The 22,499-nt window shown below is 36.2% G+C and overlaps 1 protein-coding gene across 15 annotated transcripts; it reads left to right on the forward strand.

The window, feature by feature from the left end:
- Window positions 1-12,381: 12,381 nt before the first annotated feature.
- LOC107010885 (zinc finger CCCH domain-containing protein 41-like) lies at window positions 12,382-17,757 on the forward strand. 15 transcript variants are annotated; one of them, XM_027916867.1, is made up of 5 exons: window positions 12,382-12,470; window positions 12,836-13,170; window positions 13,732-14,168; window positions 14,880-14,944; window positions 15,639-16,550. In XM_027916867.1, the coding sequence occupies exons 2-4, from the start codon at window positions 13,162-13,164 to the stop codon at window positions 14,902-14,904; spliced, it is 471 nt and encodes a 156-aa protein (XP_027772668.1). In that variant the 5' UTR covers window positions 12,382-12,470; window positions 12,836-13,161; the 3' UTR covers window positions 14,905-14,944; window positions 15,639-16,550. The 15 variants fall into 15 exon arrangements, 6 of the variants coding, with proteins under 6 accessions (XP_027772668.1, XP_027772661.1, XP_015065657.1 ...); XR_003578175.1 differs by lacking the exon at window positions 12,382-12,470 and adding an exon at window positions 16,814-17,757 and having other exon boundaries at window positions 12,493-13,170; window positions 15,639-15,776; XR_003578173.1 differs by lacking the exon at window positions 12,382-12,470 and having other exon boundaries at window positions 12,493-13,170; window positions 15,639-15,776; window positions 16,049-16,550.
- Window positions 17,758-22,499: the final 4,742 nt, after the last annotated feature.

Genomic DNA, 22,499 nt, shown 5'->3' on the forward strand with positions numbered 1-22,499 from the left:
CGGCAATGGATTTCTGCATCCAAGTCTGGATATGATGCAACAAGGTGGACATCTGGGCCTCTAACTTCTGGACCCTAGTAATTAGGACCAGTGCTGCTGATGGCGGCATAGAACGAGAGGAACTTGGTGCCCTACTGGTGCCCACTGTAGACTCGACTGTGGTGGTATCGGTAGGCTCTAAGTGGCATGATCAACCCCTGCACATCAACTCTGGGCCCTCATCGAGGTTCCTCCACATTGTCCTCATCCCGAATGAGACCGATATAAACTGTCCCGGTAGGAGTACGGAGGACATCTTTGTGCCAAATGGGCACTCCAGCATCCCTGCACAGCTGGAAAATCATACATGCAAACAGGTAAGAGTCATTTCCACAAAAGGATAAAGAGAGGAGGAAATAAGGCAAAGAGTAAAAGAAAAGGAAGAGTATGGAATAATAGACGATAAAAGATGTAGGATGCTTAGCTGTAATGTCAAGGAGGGCAACAAGTCACTAAAATGTACACATATGCATCAAACCTGACCTGGAGCCTTCGTTACAAGCTAAGAAAGTCCTATCGTGATCCTAAGAGTGTAATATGGTGAACTTAAGTGTCACGCCCCGATCTACCCCCGAGATACGGACACGGACCTAGGACCACAAGTGATTCTCAAGCTAACCCTGCTAGCATGATCGTGAACATACTAAAGATAATTAACTTATGCGGAAGCTAAATCATAATTAAATCTGAGAAGATGGGAAATACCCATATTTTATAACTGAGATATTTGAAAACAATGAGTTTAATACAAAGGAAATATTAACTCAATACAAAGTTAAATCTAACTATATCTGAAAATAGCCTCTAAACTGGACTAGAAATACTGGGACAAGCCCCCAGCTAAATCTAGCAAAAACTGAAACAAAATGACTAAAAACTGAAATTACACTCATGAATGTTATACTCGGAGAATGAGGACTCACCACTGAATCTGTTGAACTAGAGGTCCGGAAATCGATCTATGCGTGATCTGGATGCTGAGAACCTGAACCTACATCACGAGAAGATGTAGCGCATGTATGCTTCAGTACTTGAAAGGTACTAAGAATGTAGGATAGAGTAAAGCTGAAATAAAACATAACTGAACAAGCACAAAAACAAGTATAATAATTTGAACGTGAGGTGCTGATTTCTGAGCTAACTAGATGCAATGAGCAATTTATAACATGCTAAAACTGAATACTGAATATACTGATAAATGGTCAATGCAGAGAGTCTGACAGAACTGTGGGAGCTACTAATAACCGGCAATAAAACCACATGAGCTAAATGTGGAGTCCGATGTATACGCCTTATCAAGAGGACCCAATATACCCGTCCAAAGGTATAAAGGCATGCTGGCGTGATCACTAAACTGATTGCCAACAGAGGGGACTTATAACCTACTTGGCTAGTAGTTCTGGGACTATTTGGTATGCTAAACCCTAGTCCATCTCGGTATTATGATACTCCTAATAAATTCTCTAAATTAACTGATTATATCTGAGTTTTTGTAAATACTGGATAGCTCGAAACTTAACATGCAAAATGAGAATGCAACAATTAATCTAGTGATTGCGCATTTATAACTGAGGCATGTATATCTGAAGTGTCTGAAATATATGACGTAGCATGTGTAATTCAAGAACTAAAGAAATAAAATGCTAGGGTTCTGAAATTCATGCGATAATCTGAGTAATAATATGATAATCTGATTTGGAACATATATTTAATAAATTCATGAAGTTATATCAAAGTTCTAGAAACATTAGTTTTAATCATGATAAGAGAATCAAGAACTGACTGAAACTAAGGACCCAATGGGTGAAAGGAACCCACTAGTGAAATCCCATACCTGGTGATGAAATCCACGGAAAAATACTTAAGTTTCGGGGCTGGAACTGTTGGAGCTTGTGGCGTTCTTGAACTAGGGTTCCTGAGCTTTTTTCTCCTCTATTTCTTCTAATTTTCTAACTTTTGATTTAATGATTTGACTTGGATATGTTTTAATTATGTTTCTAGGATTAACTGACTAAAATCTGATGATTTAGGGTCAAAACGACGTAACTTAGGGTTTAAACGGAGTGGGAAAGGTCAAAAAGACCCCTGGGAAGGTTGTTGCCGGGCCTCACAACGGCCAGGACTGACGGTCCGTCGTGCGCCCGACGCCCCGTCGGTCCGTCGTGAGGGCCTGTTCGACAGGCCTTTACTAAAACACGAATAACTTTTTACTCGAAGGTCTTATTTTAGCAAGGTCGGTGCAATGGAAAGATAGTTCAATTATCTATCTGTGGGTAGGTCATAAGAGACCTAATTCATTTTGTGCTAAGAGATATAATCATTTAAAGTTGACCCAATTGCATTTCCCCTTAACTGACTGCAAATTTTGCACCTACCGACCGTAGGTCCACCTACGAACCATGTTGGTCGTCCTTAGCTCTTTTCAGAGAGTGGTTGAAGGGAGTCTTGATCGACGATCACGGACTACGGACCGTCCTTTGACCTACGGACCGTAAGTCCATCCGTCGTCCAAGACTTACCAAATTTTTCTAGGCTGAAATTTTTGGGAGTTTCTAATCCCATCGACGGTTGTGCAGGACGGACCGTGGTTCAGGCTACGGTCCGTCGATGCCAACGTTGGTAGCACCTGCAGATTTTTTTTTGTAAAGCTGGTTTTTGGTCTGTTTTGGCTACGGGGTATTACATTATCTCCCCCTTGGGAACATTTGTCCTCGAATGAAGACTAAACTAGCTAAACTAGAGGGAGAGAGCTGCAAACCCTACTACTAAAACCGGGAACTGAGTTTCTGACTGAATTGAGTTCCGATAACATGCAAATACGCTGAAAATGCAAGTACAAACTGAGGGAACATGACTCTAAGGCTGAATTCACGCATGAATGACTGGAAAACTGAAGAGGAACTATTACCTTAAGCTTGAGTGGAATCGGAAGAGGAGAGGTCAGGATACTTAGCTTTAAGGTTGCTTCTGCTTCCCAAGAGCTCTACGGACTGACTCCTCCACAAAACCTTAAATGACGCGACTTCTTTGTTTCTCAACCTTCTAACCTGACGATCAAGAATCTCAACTGGTACATCCTCATAAGAAAGACTATCTTTCACCGTCACACTCTCTAATGGCACTATAGAGGCTGGATCAACCACGCACTTCTTAAAGAGTGAGATGTGGAAGACCGGATGCACTGCTACTAATTCTGCCGGTAACTCTAACTCATATGCCACCTTGCCAACCCTTTTCAAGATCTTGTAAGGGCCTACATATCTAGGACTAAGCTTCCCATTCTTTCCCAATCTCATCACCCCTTTCATAGGTGAGACCATCAGAAAAACCCAATTATCAACTTAGAACTCTAGTTCCCTTCTCCTTAGATCTGCATAAGATTTCTGACGACTTTGGGTTGTCTTAATCTATCTCTAATGAGTTGCAATTTATCCAGAGCATAAATGACTGAATCTGGCCCTATGAAAACTGCTTCACCTACTTCAAACCAAGCAACAAGAGATCTACATTTACGCCCATATCAAGCCTCATAAGGGTCTTCTGAATGCTGGAACGGTAGCTATTGTTGTAGGAAAACTTAATACAAGGAAGGTGATTATCCGAATTACCTTTGAAATCAATTACACAAGCCCTCAACCTTTTCTTTTAGGGTCTGAATGGTACGCTCTTCCTATCCATCCTTCTGCGGATGAAATGTTGTGCTAAGGTTAACTTGAGTACCAAGACCCTTCTGAAATGACTTGCAGAAATGAGAATTAAACTGAGGAACTCTATCTGAGATGATATACAAAGGAACCCCATGCAACCTCACAATTTTGTTAATGTAAATCTTGGCATAGTCCTCTGCCGAATCTGTAGTCTTGACCGCCAAAAAGCGAAAAGACTTAGTCGTCCTATAAACTATCACCCAAATTGAGTCATGCTTCCTGTAAGCACGAGGTAACCCTGTGATGAAATCCATATTGATCACATCCCACTTCCAAGTAGGAATTTCGATCTCTTGAGTCATACCTCCTGGTTTCTGATGTTCTACCTTGACTTGCTGGCAATTGGGGCACTTACTCACAAAGTCTGCTATATCCCTCTTCATGCCATTCCACCAATAGACTTCCCACATATCATGGTATATCTTAGTGGCACCTGGGTGAATAGAATATCTTGAGTTATGGGCTTCTGCAAGAATATGTTGTCTCAACTCTCCCATATTAGGAATCACAATCTACCTTGGTAGTGAAGTACACCACCTCCCACTTGGGAGAAAACCTCTCCTCTCTAATTATGGACTGCACCCTTTGGTTCTAGAAATATTGGATAAGTGTCTTCCTTTTTCTTAACCTACACTACCAAAGACAATTCTGCCCTATTCATAATTGTTACACCATTGTTTGCTATGCTCATAAGGCGAACTCCCAATCGAGCAAGCCTGTGAACATCCTTCACTAGCTCCTTCCTTTCTTCCTCAACATGGGCTACACTACCCATGTATAATCTACTAAGAGCATCTGCTACTACATTAGCCTTCCCCGGATGATAATGCACACTCATATCTTAATCCTTATGGAACTGTAGAGATCTCCTCTAGCGAAGATTAAACTCTTTATAGGTGAACACATACTGATGGCTCTTATGGTCAGTGAACACATCTACGTGAACACCATAGAAGTAGTATCTCCAAATCTTGAGTGCAAACACCACTGCTACAAGCTTAAGGTCATGAGTTGGATAGTTCTTCTCATGAACCTTATGTTGTCTAGAGGCATAAGCTATCACCTTACCTCACTGCATCAACATACAACCTAGGCCAACTCTAGATGCACCATAATAGATCACATAACCATCTGAACCCTCTGGTAGAGTCAAGACAAAAGCTATAGTCAATATAGTTTTCAATTTTTCAAAGCTTTTCCCACAATCGTCTGATAGTTGAAACTTGACCATCTTTTGAGTCAACCTAGTTAATGGTGAGGTTATGGATGAAAATCCTTCCACAAACCTTCTGTAATAACCTCGTATACCTAAGAAACTTCTGATATCTGTAGTAGAGGTAGGTCTGGGCCACTGTTTCACTGCTTCTATCTTCTGTGAATCCACTCGGATCTCTTCGCTAGCTACAATGTGACCAAGAAAAGCAACGGATTGCAACCAGAAGTCACATTTACTAAACTTAGCGAATAACTGGCGATCCTTGATAGTCTGCAGATTGACTCTCCAATGACTTACATCTTCTTCCTCACTCCTAGAGTAAATGAGGATATCATCAATAAAGATGATAACTAACAAGTCCAAATACAGTTTGAACACTCTGTTCATCAAATCAATGAAAGCTGCAGGAGAATAAGTTAGTCCAAATGACATAACTACAAATTCATAATGACCATACCAAGTTCTGAAGGCTGTTTTCAGAATGTCACTATCTCTGAGTCTAAGATGATGATAACCTGATCTGAGGTCTATCTTTGAGAAATGGATAGAACCCTAAAGTTGGTCAAACAAGTCATCAATCCTAGGGATGGGATACTTATTCTTGATTGTGACCTTGTTAGACTGTCTATAGTCAATGAACATTCTGAGAGAACCATCTTTCTGGCCTTAAGGTAATAAATAAATCGACCTATAGGCGCTAAGATACTACCTTTCTGTTCTAAGATTGGTTCATCTGGAAGTGAAAACGAACAATCCTGGTTCTACAATCGACTGAAGCATAACATGAGTGTAACCAATCCATGCCTAGAATGACATCAAAGTTTACCATTTCTAACTCTACTAGATTCGCTGAGGTGACCTTTTTAGATACTGTGACAGGGTAATTTCTGTATACCCGTCTAGCTATAACTGGGTCACCGACTGGAGTAGAGACTGAGAAAGTTTCTGAGAGAGTTTCTGGACTAACACTGAATTGGACTGCTAAACTGAGTTATAAAAGACAAAGTCATGTCTGTTGTCTTTCCACTGAGTGAACCATATGTGAGTCACATCCTTGAGTTTGTAGGATGTCAATATCACCTATAACTACGAGTTACTGACATCATACCAAATATTTTCTTGAAATTATCAATGAACTTCTGTGGGTCCTTACCAACTTGCGACCCTAAAAACTTCAGAAGATTCATCCTAACATAATCACAAACTTTTTATTGTTCTGGTTGGTCATACTTAAAGCCAAAAGCTGAATTGGCGTTCTGAAACTCTGCATTTAGACTTTCTTATCTGGTACTAGAGGAACTGCGTTAGCATTGCGTACATTAGCATTCCATGCCTAAGCTCTATAAGAAGGCATGATCTTAAGCGCAAAATTTCAAGTTAGAATGGAATTTTATCATACCTTACGCACGATAAGAGTAACAAGAAAGTGATGTTTTTCCTAAAACATTGTAGCCTCCCTCTCATTAGATGTGGTGCACTTCACACCCATGAAAAGGACTCTACTTAGTGCAGCTTTTCAGATATCCTAGGACACTTAAACCTAGTGCTCTGATACAAAGTTTTGTCACGCCCCGAGCTATCCCCGAGATGCGGACACAAAACCTAGGAGCACAATTGATCCCAAGCTAACCCTGTTGGCATGATCATGAGCATACTAAATATAATAAACTGATGCGGAAGCTAAATCAGAATTAAATCTAAAAAGATGGGGAATACCCATATTCTATAACTGTAATATTTGAAAACAATGAGTTTAATACAAAGGAAATATTGACTCAATACTAAGCTGAATATAACTATGTCTAAAAATAGCCTCTAAACTGTACTAGAAATACTAGGACAAAACCCTAGCTAAATCTAGAAAAAACTGAAACTAAATGACTAAAAACTGAAATGACACTCATGACTATTGTCCTCGGAGAATGGGTACTCACCACTGAATCTGCTGAACTAGAGGTCGGGGAATCGATCTATGCGTGATCTGGATAGAGAGAAACTGAACCTACATCACGAGACGATGTAGCGCCCATATGAGCCAGCACTTGAAAGGTACTGAGCATGTAGGATAGGGTAAAGCTGAAATAAAACATAACTGAACAAGCATAAAAGCAAGTATAACAATCTGACATGATAACTGAATTCTGAGCTAACTGGATGCAATTACCAATTTATAACATGATGAAACTGAATACTGAATATATTGATAAATGGTCAATGCAAGGAGTTCGACTGAATTATTTGAGCTACTAATAACCGATAATAAAACCACATGAGCTAAATGTGGAGTCCGATGTATACGCCACATCGAGAGGACCCATTATACCTTGCCAGAGGTATAAAAGCATGCTGGCGTGATCACTAAACTGATTGCCCACAGAGGGGACTTGCAACTTACTTGGCTAATAGTTCTGGGACTTATTGGGTACGCTGAACCCTAGTCCAACTCGGCATTGTGATACTCCTAATGAATTTTGCAAATTTACTGATTATGTTTGAGTTTCTTTAAATACTGGATATCTCAAAACTGAACGTTCAAACTAAGAAGGCAATAATTAATTTGGTAAATATGCATTTATAACTAAGGCATGTATATCTGATGTCTCTGAAATATCTGACCTAGCATGTGTATTTAAAGAACTAAATAAATACAAAGCTAGGATTCTGAAATTCATGCGATAATCTGATTAATAACATGATAATCTGATTTGGAACATATATTTAATAAATTCATGTAGCTCTAACAAAGTTCTAGAAACCCTAGGTTTAATCATGATAAGAGAATCAAGAGTCTAACTGAAAACTAGGGACCCAATGGGTGAAAGGAAACCACTAGTGAAATCCCACATGCCTGGTGATGAAATCCACGAAAAAATACTTAAGTTTTGGGGCTGGAACTACTGGATCTTGTGGCATTCTTGTTATAGGGTTCTTGAGATTTTTCTCCTCTCTTGCTTCTAATTTTCTAAGTTTTGATTTAATGTTTTGACTTAGATATGTTTTAGTCATGTATCTAGGCTTAAACTGACTAAAATCTCATGATTTAGTGTCAAAAGATGTATCTTAAGGTTTAAAAAAAGTGGGAAAGGTCAAAAAGACCCCTGGGAAAGTTGCTGTTGGATCAAACGACGGCCAGGACTGACGGTCCGTCATCTGACCGACGCCCCGTCGTTGGGTTCGTCGACTGGGCCTGTTCGATAGGCCTTTACTAAAAATAGGCAAAACTTTTTACTTGGAGGTTTGATTTTATCAAGATCGGTTGATATGGAAATATAATTCAATTATCTATCTGTGGGTAGGTCATGGGACACCTAATTCATTTTGTGCTAAGACTTATGACCATATGAAGTGAGCCAACTGCATTTCCGTTATTTGTCTGCAAATTTTCTACCTACGGCCGTATGTCAACCTATGGACCATGTTGGTAATCCGTAGCTCTTGTTAGAGAGTGGGTGAAGGGAGTCTTGATCGACGGTCACGGACTACGGACCGTCGTCCGTCCTACGGACCATAAGTCCGTCCGTCGTCCAAGACTTAACCAATTTTTCAGGGCTGAAATTTTTGGGAGTTTCTGATCCCCTCGACGGTTTTGCAGGATGGACCGTTGTCAGGCTACGGTACGTCGATGCCACCGTTGGTTGCACTGCAGATTTTTTTTCTGTAAAACTAGTTTTTGCTCTGTTTTGGCTACGGGGTATTACATTAAGCAGTGAAAACAAGAGCAAGCCTATGGGGAAAAGTATCAACTAGGCGTGAAGTTGTTTTGAACGTGAGTGTTGAATAATGATCTTTATACTTAAATTTTAAATCAGTTTGCGAAAAAGGAGGATATCTTTTGAAGTGAGGGCATTTGTTACAATATTGGAATGTTTTTAGCTTGGTGAGAGACAAATGAGTAAAGGTGTTGGTGCATGGTGACACTATGTCATGGTCTGTTCCTCATGAAGACCTTAGTGAGCATAAGAGTAAAAGCATGCACTAAAGCAATAATAATTCGGGATTGATAGCCATATGATTCCGAAATCTTATAAGAGGATACTTTTGTACAAAAGTGCTGTGAGGAGTCATAGTGCGCCGCTTGAGGACAAACAATGAATTTAACTTGAGGGTGTTGATATACCGTGGATTCACGGTACTTTCAATGTTTTTTCCTTAAGTTTAGTGTGTATATAGGGCCTTTTGGTAGTAATTTTAATGTAATTTTATCTGTGTTTTGCAAGAATGTTGTCCAAAATGGAAATGCAGAAGGCTGTGTAGAAATCAGTACAGAAGTGACCCACGAAGCCATCGATGGCCCATCGTCCCATCGACGGATCGTAGGTGGTGATCGTCGACTGGAGGTTCAAGCATATGGAAGCAACTCAGGAATTCTGACTAAGTGTGGGGATACAAAAGGATCGATGATCCGTTAACTATCTATGCACCGTCATAGGAAATCGTTGATGAGATCAGAGACTTCTCCAGTACCCGATGTTCAAGAAAAGCTATGTATGAAACAATGATGGGCATCGACGGACCGTGCTGCTGGTCCGTCGATTGGATCAGAGAAGATACAATGTGCAGGATTTGAAAACATGGTAAGTATGGACGAAACGGAGGCAGTCAACGGTCCGTCGTTTGATCGACGGACCATCTGTGGGGTCGTCGATTGAAGCTGCATTTTCGACAAAACTTTCCTTATTTTGAATCCTTTTTATTTTAGGACTCTTTTTATTATAAATAGGGTAAATAACCTCGTTTTTAGGGTTGGATCTTTTTACTATTTTCATACTTTTGTTCTTGGAGATTTGCTTTGACAATTTATTCAAATTTCCGGATTTGTTATTCAAGACAATTGTGTGATTTCAAGTTGAATTTTTGGTTTTTCTTCCAATTTGTCAAAGTTAGTTCATTATTTATTTTTCATCAATTATGAATTGTGTTCTTTTAAGCGTGGGGAACTAATTCATAACTAGGGTTGTGGGATCCATGGGTGATTAACAAGATAAAATAGCTAATTAACAATTCTTAATTAGGTTATTGCATGTATCGATAATACTTTCGTCTAGAAATCTTTTTAACGGGTGCACACGTTAGAACTCGCCTTATTGCTACTTGCCGGACTAAGGGGGTGGTTAATGGGAAAAGAATTATCGACATAGATTTAGTGGATACTATCTAATAGGCTAGTCTTGATTGGTGCAAGGTAATAACTAATCCAAACATCGAGTATGATGCTTAATATGAAATAAAGGTAAGGGTTAGTAACTTAAACACACATAGCCGAATAAAGGTATGATGTAAAGTTCTCTAAATTTAAGACCAAGGATGTTGAGATATACTACTTATCACTTCTCATGCAAAACACTAAGAAAGAATTGTTATAGCAAGGGTTATGGCGTTATGAACCTACGGGGAACACTTATACTCCAGTTTCTCTCACAACTTGATAAACACCAACAATTTGCTCTTCCTACTTGTTTGATTTTAAAACATTGCAAAGTTTTTGTTTCACAACCCCCCCCCCCCCCTTTAATTAATAGTTTTCGGAAAGGAGTTGACTAAATAGAGGTAATCTTAGGTTAAAGTTAAATCTAAATCATTTTCCTCGTGGGATCGACCCCAACCTAATAGTTGGGTTCTTTACTTGATACGATCGCTTATACTTCTTTAGGGAAGTATAATTTGAGCGTATCATAACTGTAGAATACTATGAATACGAAAAATATATACTTATGACATAGATTTTTTTTTTTAACTTTTTTACCCTCATCCAAGAATTCTCATCTTTGAACCGTTTGTGGTTCGAACTCACAATCATGAGGTTGGAAGTGAAGGTTCTTGCCATCCGAACAAACTCCCTCTTGTCAATCATGCATAAAAACTTATTTATTATAAGGACAAAAATTATTTTTTATAAAAATGACACAAAATATTGGAAAAATTAAAGTGCAAATGAGTCATATGTGAGCACTCCATCAAAATTATTTATACTTTTTAGCCAATATACATATATTATATATATGTGCAGAATATTTTTGAACGAATTATCATTATAAAATTTAAAAATCTCAATATCTTTCTTTATTGCCTAGGGAATTTTTTTTGTTATGAGTTGCAACTTGGATTCAGTTTCCAAAAAAGACGAGTTACCTCTTGATTAAACTCAAAGACAAATTAAATCAAGATTTCAAAGAAGGCAAGAAATGTCTAATGATTTGACCTTAATTAGTTGCTCTACATATAAGTACTCTATATATCAGTAGCTTGGATAGGCATATTATTATAGCATTTTAAGTGTTTGCTTAATGATTTGAAATGTTTGTAGAGCTCATTTTCGAGCCCTACAAACTATATGAAGATGGATAGTTATTTGGAGTGACAGTGGCTTCAAGAATATTTAATAAGAAAATTGTATATAATAGAAAATTATTAAATTATGTTATATGATATAATAACAGTTGATTTAATTGTATTCCATACAAAATTATTGCTATTTTGACTCTAGTGAATCTTGCTTGCTACTGTCGTTCTCTTCCTCGCCTCTCTCGCTTATATACAAACGTGAATGTATAAAATGTGTTTGTGTTTGTATAAAGCGATAGAAAATTGTAGATATACATATATTTTCGTTCCCCTCCCTCCCCTCTCCCAGATCTCGCTCGTCACTCTCCCAGATCTCGTCCTCTCACTCGCCTCTCTCACTTTATACAAAATGCAAAATGTGTAAAATGTGTTTGTGTTTGTATAATCCGAGAGAAAATGTATATATACATATATTTTCGTTCTCTTTTCTCCCTTCTCCCAAATCTCGCTCGCCACTCTCCCATATCTCGCTCACCCACTCGTCTCTCACACTTTATACAAACAAAATGTATACATTGTGTTTGTGTTTATATAAAGTGAGAGAATATTGTATATACAAATATAAATGCATATATTTTAGTCCTATACACTTGTGAATATACAAATACAATTTTCCCTTGTACAGTTTTCTTTTGTCCTTCTCTCTTTCTCGCTTTATACAAATACGATTATACAATTGATCTTTTGTATATGTATACCAAAGCAGATTATACAATTGCTTGCTTTTTTATATGTATAGCGAAATATACATATTTATATTTGTTATGTAGCATAATTATGCAAACTATAGTTATAGCATACAAATATAATTTTTATGTTTGCTATATGTGAAAGTTACTCAATTTTAATTTTCTTATAAAGAAGTACAATGTATTTTGTAAAAAATTTTAGTTCTCCCTCGTATACAAGTTGCAACTTAGCTTTAGTTACAAAAAAGATGAACCTCTTGAATAAAATATTAGACAAATTAAATCAAGTCATCCTCTTGTAATAAGTACAACCTGTCCGTTCTCATATTATTTTATTATCATACTCAAAAATAATTCTCATTTTAATAGTTTATTTTACTAAATTAAGAAAATATTCATTAATTTTTTTCTATATTATCCTTACAATTTATTAATTTTAAAAGTGTTCACATTTATTTGGATAAGCTTGACAAGCAAGTAATGGCCTCTTCTTGATATTGTATTGTATTGTTTTTTTTTTTTTTTTGCTTAGGCTTATTATCTCAGAGTTATGGTCGATCTACTTTTCTTGCTTGTCTTGTGCACTTGAAATATGCCGCTATTTACCTCCCCTGTATGATGATACAACTTCTAATCAATTCATTTTTTTGTGTGTTTGTGTGTGTGTTTTGGGTGGGTGGTGGTAGGGTTACTACTGGCATGAGTTAGTCTTAATTTGGAGCTACATGGTCGGTGAGGATTCATGTAGTAGAGATTGAAAGTAGTAGTAGTACAGTGTAAATACTTCTTTATCACACCAACTGGCTGCTGAAACCCGCATCTCTTCTGCGTCCTTTATGCAGGCTGTGGGTGTGAAAGATGAGGGTATGCCAGATCAATCTGCGAAGAAACCAAAGGGTGGAGGAAAAGGTTCCAACTCTGGTGAAGTGGAAAGTTCAAGCCCTGCAGAACCTAGTAATGCCAAAGCAACACCATTTAGTAGCATAACTACAGAGAATGCCGAGCCCAGTTGTTCCAACTCATCTTCACTGTCAGAGCGCAGGAAGCTTCAAACTTGAAGCAGTCGATCCGTCCATTGGCCCCAGTTGACGCACCGTTTATCTTAAATAGATACAAACTAGATAACCGACCCACCACATTCAAGATCCTTCCACCTCTGCTAAGTGGTATGGCAAATGTAATGTCTCTCACTCTAGAAAATTTGATATATTTATTAAGTTCTTTTAGAAGAGAAAAAAATGTGGATGTTTCTTTCATCCCTTTCCTTATGCTGTTATGCTTTTTGCCTTGCATGTTCTTTCACGGGTTAGACTTGAAATATGTATTATCAGCAAGAGTTTGTTCCCATTTTCACACATTTATCATTTAGTTGGTTCTTCACAGCAAAGCTATAAGGGTGTAAAAATATGAATGTTTCTTCCATAACCTTGTGCTCCTCGGAATGAGGTAGATTGTTTTCAATCATGAAAGTATGCATAATTTGTTTTTATTGCACTCGTGACAATGGCATGAATTTGTTTGCTTATTTGCACATCTTTATTTTTCTTGAAATTCCTTCTTATGGCTATGGCCAATTTAGGTGCCCCAAATTTCTTATTGATATGTGAAGAAGGAACTGTAAGATTTTGTTTCAACCTTTCAGTTTATTTTATCTCCCTTGCCTAGTACATGGTTCAGGTTTTTTTGGTGGTTCACTTGCTCTGCTCTTACATTCTCATTTCTTTATTTCGTTTTTTAGGTTGACGTCCTGAAGGAATACTTTTCTACATTTGGTGATCTTCTTTCTGTTGAGCTGGAAGATTTAGAACCTCAAGATTGTCATAATGGCTCAGAGGTGCTAAATACATCTGCTAGGGTATCTTTTCGATCACGCCGGTCTGCTGAAAGAGCATATTTGAATGGTAAATGCTGGCAAGACCAAACTCTGCATTTTACGTGGTTGCAATCCAGTAATTCTGCAAAGGATATTGGTGTTGGAGAAAATGTCACTCCAGCTTCAAAAGTTGTCTGGCTGGTTTCCAGGAAGGAAGCGGGGCAGGGAATTGTGAACCTGAAAATCAAGAAAGAGGAGAAAAAGAATGAAGATCCAAGTAAAGCTCAATTCTGCATCTGGTTAACAATTGGCTCAATTCGATTGATCATGATGAAGTTCGAATTTCAGAGTTGTACAGCGAGGTAAATTTTACATCTTTTATATGTAATGTCACGAGTTTTAGCGATTGATGAAACTCTGTTCCAATTTTGTTTTCACATTATCTGCAAATGTAAAGAGAAATCTTTTATTTTAGACTATAGAGGGGTTATTCTTGTTAGTCACTGAATGCTCATTAGACCAAAGATGGGTCATTCCTGTTGTCAATGAATGCTCAGACAGCGCCACCCTTCTTCTGGGTGTTTTATTTATTTCAAGTGACTTCCTTTACTTATACCGGCTTTGCAGCGTTCTATCAGAATTAACGTTCCTGTGGTCCTTTCTTTACTACGAGTGTCTTGAATAATTTTGATGTCTCCTAAGCAAGGGCGGCTCAACTCTAGAGCCACTAAAGCAGTGGCTTATTTTGTATAATCTTTTTGATAATTAGTACAACTAACATTTATCTATCTCTTATCATTTTCTTTGTGAACTGCGTCTTCTTGTAATTTTTTTGCGTGTTTTGGTCAAGTTAAACCATGGCAGCAACTCAATTCACCAAAACCGTTACCTGAGTTTTTGCAGGATCAGTATGTGGTGAGTGTCCATGCTGTTAGAGTATTTCTTCTCTTCTATTGTCTGTTGATCTGTTGACTTTAACTTTTGCTAAAAGATCTTGACATGTTACACCAATCTATAAGCTTCTTCTTCTTTATACTGTTGAACTATATTCTAAAGTTTGTTTAATTTTACAGCCTCCAGATACATCAAAAAATTTAATTGTATACCTGATGAACACTATGTCCAAACTCTGCTTGCTGTAAGTTGTTTTTTGTGATCTAAACCCGTCTTGACAACTTAATTCTTTCCCCTAAGATATTACAGTTTTCACTTCAAACAATGATATTCTGTCAACGAAAATTCCTTTGCATGGAACATTGGTAGCATAATGTAATCCATACTCTACAACAGTTCAATTCAAGTTTGAGCGATTGACAGTACATTTTATTATTTCATGACCTGGTTGAGTACTGCTAGTTCAATTGTTTATGAAGAAGTAATTGCTAATATAATAACCTTGGCAGTTGCATTATATTTGTTTCTTTACCCCCACAAAAGAATAAGAGAAGAAAACAACTAGTACGCCTGAATCCTGACTATATTTGATTCGGCTATCTTAATCCTCCTCGCTATTCATGTCAGACATTTTAAGCCTGTCGAAGGCCAATATTTATTCAAAAAATAAGGTTACCGCATCTTGCACTGTTAGTTGAGTTCAGCTAGTTATAAACTCGTGTAGGTTTGTTTCAAGTTTGCTGTATTATTATATCATATTAATAGGCTGGCTAATTACTAACTAGAAAAGTTATTGACGGACGGAATTTCAATAATGCAAGAGGCAACGAGGCATAATTGTTCTAAAATGTAACCTAAGTTTTCATTTGATACCTTAGAATCAACCTTTATCTATTTTTTATTTCATTTTTTTCTGAGAAGCTTTTCATTTAACATAGCATGCAGGACTTGAAGTGAAATTACACGGAGGACATTGACTCACACTGCATGGCTTATTTTGTCCTCCAAGGAGCGTGAACGGAAAGGATGGCATCCTGTTACCTATAAATTATCCGATGCTAATCCAATCTTTGAAGGTACTGTTTGTTCTTTTCAATAAGCAGATAAGTAGACTAGCCAAGTCTACTGCAGGAAACTCGGTGATCATTTGGGAGAAAAATATTTCAGAAAATTACATAACCATATATCGACAAGAGGAGAAGATGATGAAATAGTAATCCCACTCAGCAATTGACCTCCTCTTTGTCAGCAATTGAAATGAGAATGATTGTCTTATTATATGACCCTGAATTATTAGGTGTAAAATGATGAATATGCACACACCTTAGAATCTATTTGGTTTTGACAGGACATTGACAATAAGAATTTTGAAACAGAACACCGGAGAGAGTGGTGCACCACGAAGGAGAAACCTGCCCCTTGTTTCCTTTTTGCAAGGAAATTCATTTTGGGTATGTAGCAAGAATTGAGAACATAAATATTTGGGAACTTGAAAAGTCCTCTTATGCTTTAATGAAATGGCATTTGTCCCTCATCGGTGGTGAAAAGTAAAATAGGAGAGTTTAAATATAGAAACACTCCTATTAATTGTTAAAAGGGTTGGAAAGAAGGACCCCCTTGTGTCGTCGTCCCTCACTCGGCCTCGGCTACAGCTATGACTTTAATTATTTAATTAATTATTTATTATTTAAATTAAATGGACAAAACAACTCCACTCGAATACTAGAGCGGAATAATATCCTTAATGGGACACTCTTAATGGGACACTGTGAGTTCAGTGGACTTGATCTTTTTCTGTTCAAATTTTTATAGATTCTAGTACACTATAGATTTTATTTCTTTTTAATTAATTTAAGTTCATATCTCGTACTGATTCAGTAAACTTTGGTTACTTCGTGTTTCTGCAAAGTTTTATCAGAATCAGTAATTCTGTTTTTCAAACACAGATTGGGCAATAATCTTAAGGGAATTATTTATTATTATTAATGTATGTTTCTGGTGGACACAAAAATCTTGATTTTATACTCCTTCAGGTATGCAATTATAAGTTATTGCTTACTAAGATTGTATCTAATTTTTGTTTATCAAAAAATGGCAAACAACGCTGTTACAGTGATTGTTGCTTCACCGACCCGAACTATTATACCACAAGCAGAGAAACCGGGTAAATTCACTAGTGTGAATTTCAAAGGATGGCAGCAACGAGTATTTATCTGGCTTACTAGTCTTGGTCTGCAGAAATTTACCAGTGAAGAAACTCCAGTGCCTACTGCTGATATGTCAGACAAAAAAAAATCATGATTGAAGCATGGAAACACGAAGATTCCTATGTAAAGGCTACATTTTGAGTGCTTTAGATGATGAGTTATATAATGTCTATAGTGCAATAACAACTTCAAAAGAGTTGTGGGATGCACTTGAGAAGAACTATAAGACAGAAGATGCATGCTTGAAAATGTTTGTGATCGCAAAGTTTTTAGAGTATAAAATGGTGATAGTAAAACTGTTGGATCACAAGTGCTGGACTTCAACTTATTCTCCGTGATCTCATTGCTGAAGATATGACAGTAACTGAAGCTTTTCAAGTGGCTGCAATAATCGAGATGTTGCCTCCTTCATGGAATGACTTCGAGAATTATCTAAAGCACAAGCGTAAAGAAATGAAGCTTGAAGATCTTGTTATTCGGCTCAAGATTGAGGAAGATTAAAAAAATCTCTGAAAAAGAAGTCTCATAAGAGTTCAACAATCATTGGAGTTAATATTGTTGAAGAAGCTCCTACCAAAGATAAAAAGAGAAAGAAGTTTAACGAGCAGAAGTCAGAACAGACCAAGAAGAAATTCAAAGGCAAGTGTTACAACTGTGGTAAGGCTAGTAATAGGTCTTCTGATTGTCGTGCTCCAAGAAAGGACAACGACAAAGGCAAAGGCAAAAGTCAAGCAAACATCATGGAAGAGTTGGAAGATGCAAATGACTTGTGTGCAATGATTTCGGAGTGTAATGATATGAGAAAAATATCATATATATATTAAGTTGTTATTTAATTTTAATACTAATATTTTTAATCTTTCTTTACAGAAAATATTGCATTATAATAAGAAAATATCAACTAAGTAGATATGTAGCAAAAGAAACTTACGTGTGGATTTACAAAGAATTATCCAACACAAATGGAGACATTAAAGAATTATAAAAGAGAGGAACGGAAGATTGAGAAAATATGAATATAAGTTGAAAATATGGTAGCATGATAGCCACCAAAATGGAAAACAAGCATAAGACAAGTTAAATGAAAAAAACTTTGTCAAATGTTGGTATACATTTGACCTACCATTTTGATTTTGTCAAAATTGTCAACTACAAAGTGGAAAAAATGGAAGAAATTGATGATTTTCTTCTTCAGAGAATTGCTATAAATTGCACGAGAAATGAGTTGATATAGCAGTGTAGAGAGGGCCAAAAACAAAACAATCGATATATTTTTTTAGGTTTTTCTTGTACTACTTTTTAAAGTATTTGATGTTGAAAATTATTCTAGTTCGTGCATTTAATTAAATAGTGGAATTATTCTTCTTGAATATCTCTTCTATTTTCTTATTAAATTGAGAAGAATATTTTCATTAGTAATACTATTTCTATTATGGAGTAATTTTCTTTTGTGTTGGGAAGTTGACGGATCATGATATTTCTATATAATAGTAGTTATTATATCTAATTGGGAAAATGCACAAGTACCTCCTCAACCTATGCCCGAAATCCCAGAGACACACTTATACTATACTAAGATCCTATTACCCCCCTGAACTTATTTTATAAGTAATTTTCTACCCCTTTTTAGCCTACGTGGCACTAATTTTTAAAAAAAGTCAACCATCGTTGGGCCCACAAGATAGTGCCACGTAGGTCGAAAAGGCGTAAAAAATTATTAATAAAATAAGTACAGGGGGTAATAGGACCTTAGTATAGTATAAGTGTGTCTCTGAGATTTCGGGCATAGGTTGAGGGGGTACTTGGACATTATCCCTATCTAATTTTATCTAAGCTATAGATTTCATTTTTATTATTTTATAGTTAAATGTTATTTTATTTATTAACATATAGCCATTGATTAGTACGTATTAACATATTACTAATTTTGTAATCGAGAGAGGCGGAAGAAGTAATATTGTTAATTGGAGTATTGGTATATTGCTAATATTGTAGTGACATCTATCTATTTTATGTTATAATTAATCTACACTTATTTGTAATTGCAAGAGGCGAATTGTGTAATAATTAGTTATTACAAGTAAGTTAATCGAAAGAGACTTACTTAGAAAAATATGTTTTTGTTCTAGTTCACATTTCTCGTTCTTAAATATTACTAGTTTGGCAATTAAATTTCTTATCCAAGAGTAGTGCAATTGATTGTTTAATTTCAGTAATAATATGTAAATATAATTGTGAGAGGTATTTACACTTTATGAGAAATATAAATTTAGAAATAAATAATTTACTTTATATAGAAATATTGAGTGAAGTTAAGATCCCTAACACCTTTTAATATATGTGAAAACTTAAGTATTTTCTCTACTTTTTGTATTATTAATTAATTGATTAACCCTTCAACTATTTTTGATTTTCTTAAATAGTATTTAAAAGAAGAAACATTTTTAGAATAGACAAACCAATCTCTGTGGGTTCGATATTTTTCTATACTATTATTTGACAAACTACGGGTTAAAAGTATATACATTGAGTGACTTGTCAAATTTTATGCGCCGTTGCCGAGGATTGGGAAAAATCTACTACAGATTAATTGTTATTACTACTAATTTGAGTTTGTTTTAAAAAAATTAAAATTATTTTTCTAAAATTTCAGGAAGTATATGACCCGTTCTTCTTCAGCAAAATTGGTTACATACAATTCCGAAATTGAAAAATCACTACGGTTGTTATGAAAAAAACAGGCCTCTCAATCTTGAATCTCTTCACAAGAAGAAATGGAGAACAAGGAGCTTAATAATAATAACAATCCACTTCCACCACATCAAGTGGAAGAACAGTTTGATGAGGTAACACCACAACATGATAGGATTCTTAGAGATTATGCAAGACCTGATCACTTTGAAGGAGAATCAAGTGTGCGGAGGCCACCAATAGCAGCAAATAACTTTGAGATCCGCACAGGCTTAATTCAGACCATCCAAAATTCATGTCAATTTACAGGTGATGCAGTTGAAGATCCTCACACTCACTTGATTGATTTTCTTGAGCTAGTTGAAACTTGTAAGTACAATGGTGTCACAACTGATGCAATTAGATTGCGACTTTTTCCTTTTTCACTAAAAGGAGAAGCCAAGACATGGTTACATAGATTACCAAGTGGTTCTATTAGCACATGGGATCAAATGACCCAGAAATTTCTTAATAAGTACTTTTCACTTGCAAAAACAATTAAAATGAAGCAAGAAATTAATAATTTTATGCAAACAGATATCGAATCTGTTTATCAGGCTTGGGAAAGACTAAGTTCAATGGTAAGAAAATGTCCACACCATGGAATCTCATATCCCGATATATTATATATATTTTATCATGGCCTAAAGCCATCTGCTAGAAATGTAATTGATGCAGCATCAAGAGGATCTATAATGAGCAAAACAACTGCAAAAGCAATACCACTACTTAATGAAATTTCAGAAAATGCAGTTCGAAGGCCATCTGACCGAGTGATTATCAAAAATGCAGTAGGAATCAATCAAGTTGAAGCCTTAAATTCATTGACCCAACAAATCACAGCTCTAACACAAAAATTTAAGGCATTTCCAGTAAGTTCTCAATCATTATCTCAACTTGAAAATTGTGATGTTTGTGGAGGTAATCATCTGAATCATGAGTGTCAAGTTTCAGTTCAAAATGATGAACACGTAAACTCTATTGGGTATAATAATAATTATCCATTTAGTAGTTCGATGGCACAAAAACACCCAGGATTTAAATAGAGTAATCCTAATATCGCTGAGAATCCTCAACAATTTTTTAATCAAAAGCAGCATGGGCCATCTGGTTTTCAAAATCAAAACAGGGGGCAACAAAACTTTCAGCAGTACCAACAACAACCTCAAATAAATCAATAATCAAACATTGAAGATTTTCTCAATAAACACCTGAAGGCTACTAATGAGCTGATACACAAACACATCAGGGTCACTAATGAGAAGGTTGAGAAACATCATTCAGCTATCAGAGACTTGGAAATTTAGGTAAGCGAAATAGCAACACTTGTATTTGGACAAATTCAAGGTTATTTACCAAGCAATACTGAGAAAAATCCAAAGGAACATCTCAAAGCTATCTCCCTGCGCTCGGGTAAAAATCTTAATGATCCATATGTAGGCAAACAAGAAAACTCACAAAATGTGAAACAGGTAAATGAAAGTGAGAATAAGAAAAATCTGAGTTTCTAGAAAAACAAAAAGATAAAGAAAAAGAGTTACAAGAAAATGAATTGATGAAACATCCTCAGTCTGTGTCTCTCCCCTTTCCCCATAAAATGAAAAGAGAAAAGCTTAACAAACAGTTCTCAAAGTTTCTTGAAATCTTAAAACAACTTTATATTAATATTCCTTTCACAAATGCTTTGAATCAAATGCCTTCATATGTTAAATTTCATAAGGATATTTTGTCAAGTAAAAGAAAATTGGAAGAAGTTTCAGTAGTTAAGCTTACATAAAAATGTAATGCTATACTTCAGAATAAGCTTCCACAGAAACTCGGTGATCCAGGAAGTTTTGCTATACCATGTACTTTAGGAGGTGCTCATTTTGAAAAAGCATTATGTGATTCAGGTGCTTCGATTAATCTGATGCCTTTTGAAATTTTTAGAAAATTAGAACTTTGTAAGATGAAAGATATTGGCGTATCTCTTCAATTAGCGACCAAAGTACTAAAAAATCGAGAGGAATAATTGAAGATGTTCTTGTAAGGGTTGACAAATTCATATTTCCTGTAGATTTTATAGTACTTGAAATGTAAGAAAATACTGAAGTGCCATTAATTCTAGGTAGACCATTTCTTGCAACAGGAAGAGCAATTATTGATGTCCATCAGGGATAATTGATACTGCGAGTTGATGAGGAAAGAGTAATCTTTTTCATGCAGAAACTATTAAAATTTCCTGAGGATGAATCATTAACTTCTTGTTTGCATATTGACTTGATAGATGATCTTGCAGATGAATACAAGGATGATCAGTTGATTTCTAATACATTGGAAAGATGTTTGGCCAAGTCAGGTACCACAAGTGATGACAACTTCACAATAAGAAAAAAACGGAAACACTAGAAAAAGATACAGAAATTGAAAAAGTCTCACCAGGAGATGTTCAACCAAAAATTGAACTCAAAACGCTTCCATCTCATTTGAAATATGTCTTTCTTGAATCTGAATTATTTCCAGTCATCATTTCCTCTTCTTTAACTACAGAACAAGAGGGAAAATTGATTAGATGTTGAAAGAGCATAAAAGAGCCATAGGATTGACAATAAATGACATCAAACGAATAAGTCCACCCATTTGCATGCATAGTATCCTAATGAAAGACAATTATAAACCAATAGTCCAACCACAAAGGAGATTGAATCCAAAAATGCAAGAAGTTGTCAAGAATAAAGTGGTAAAACTTCTATCAACAGGTATTATTTATCCAATATCAGACAGTCCATGGGTAATGTCCTATACAAGTAGTACCGAAGAAAGGAGGAATGACTGTAATAAAGAATGAAAACAATGAAATCATTCCTACAAGAACAGTCAAGG

This window comes from Solanum pennellii, chromosome 1, assembly GCF_001406875.1.
Source record: "Solanum pennellii chromosome 1, SPENNV200".
NCBI classification, from domain to species: domain Eukaryota; kingdom Viridiplantae; phylum Streptophyta; class Magnoliopsida; order Solanales; family Solanaceae; genus Solanum; species Solanum pennellii.

Excerpts from the sequence above, each read along its gene's own strand:
- LOC107010885 (XM_027916867.1), top strand. Across the intron at positions 14,169-14,879 it reads TTTCAGAGTTGTACAGCGAG|CCTCCAGATACATCAAAAAA; the intron begins GTAAATTTTACA and ends TTAATTTTACAG.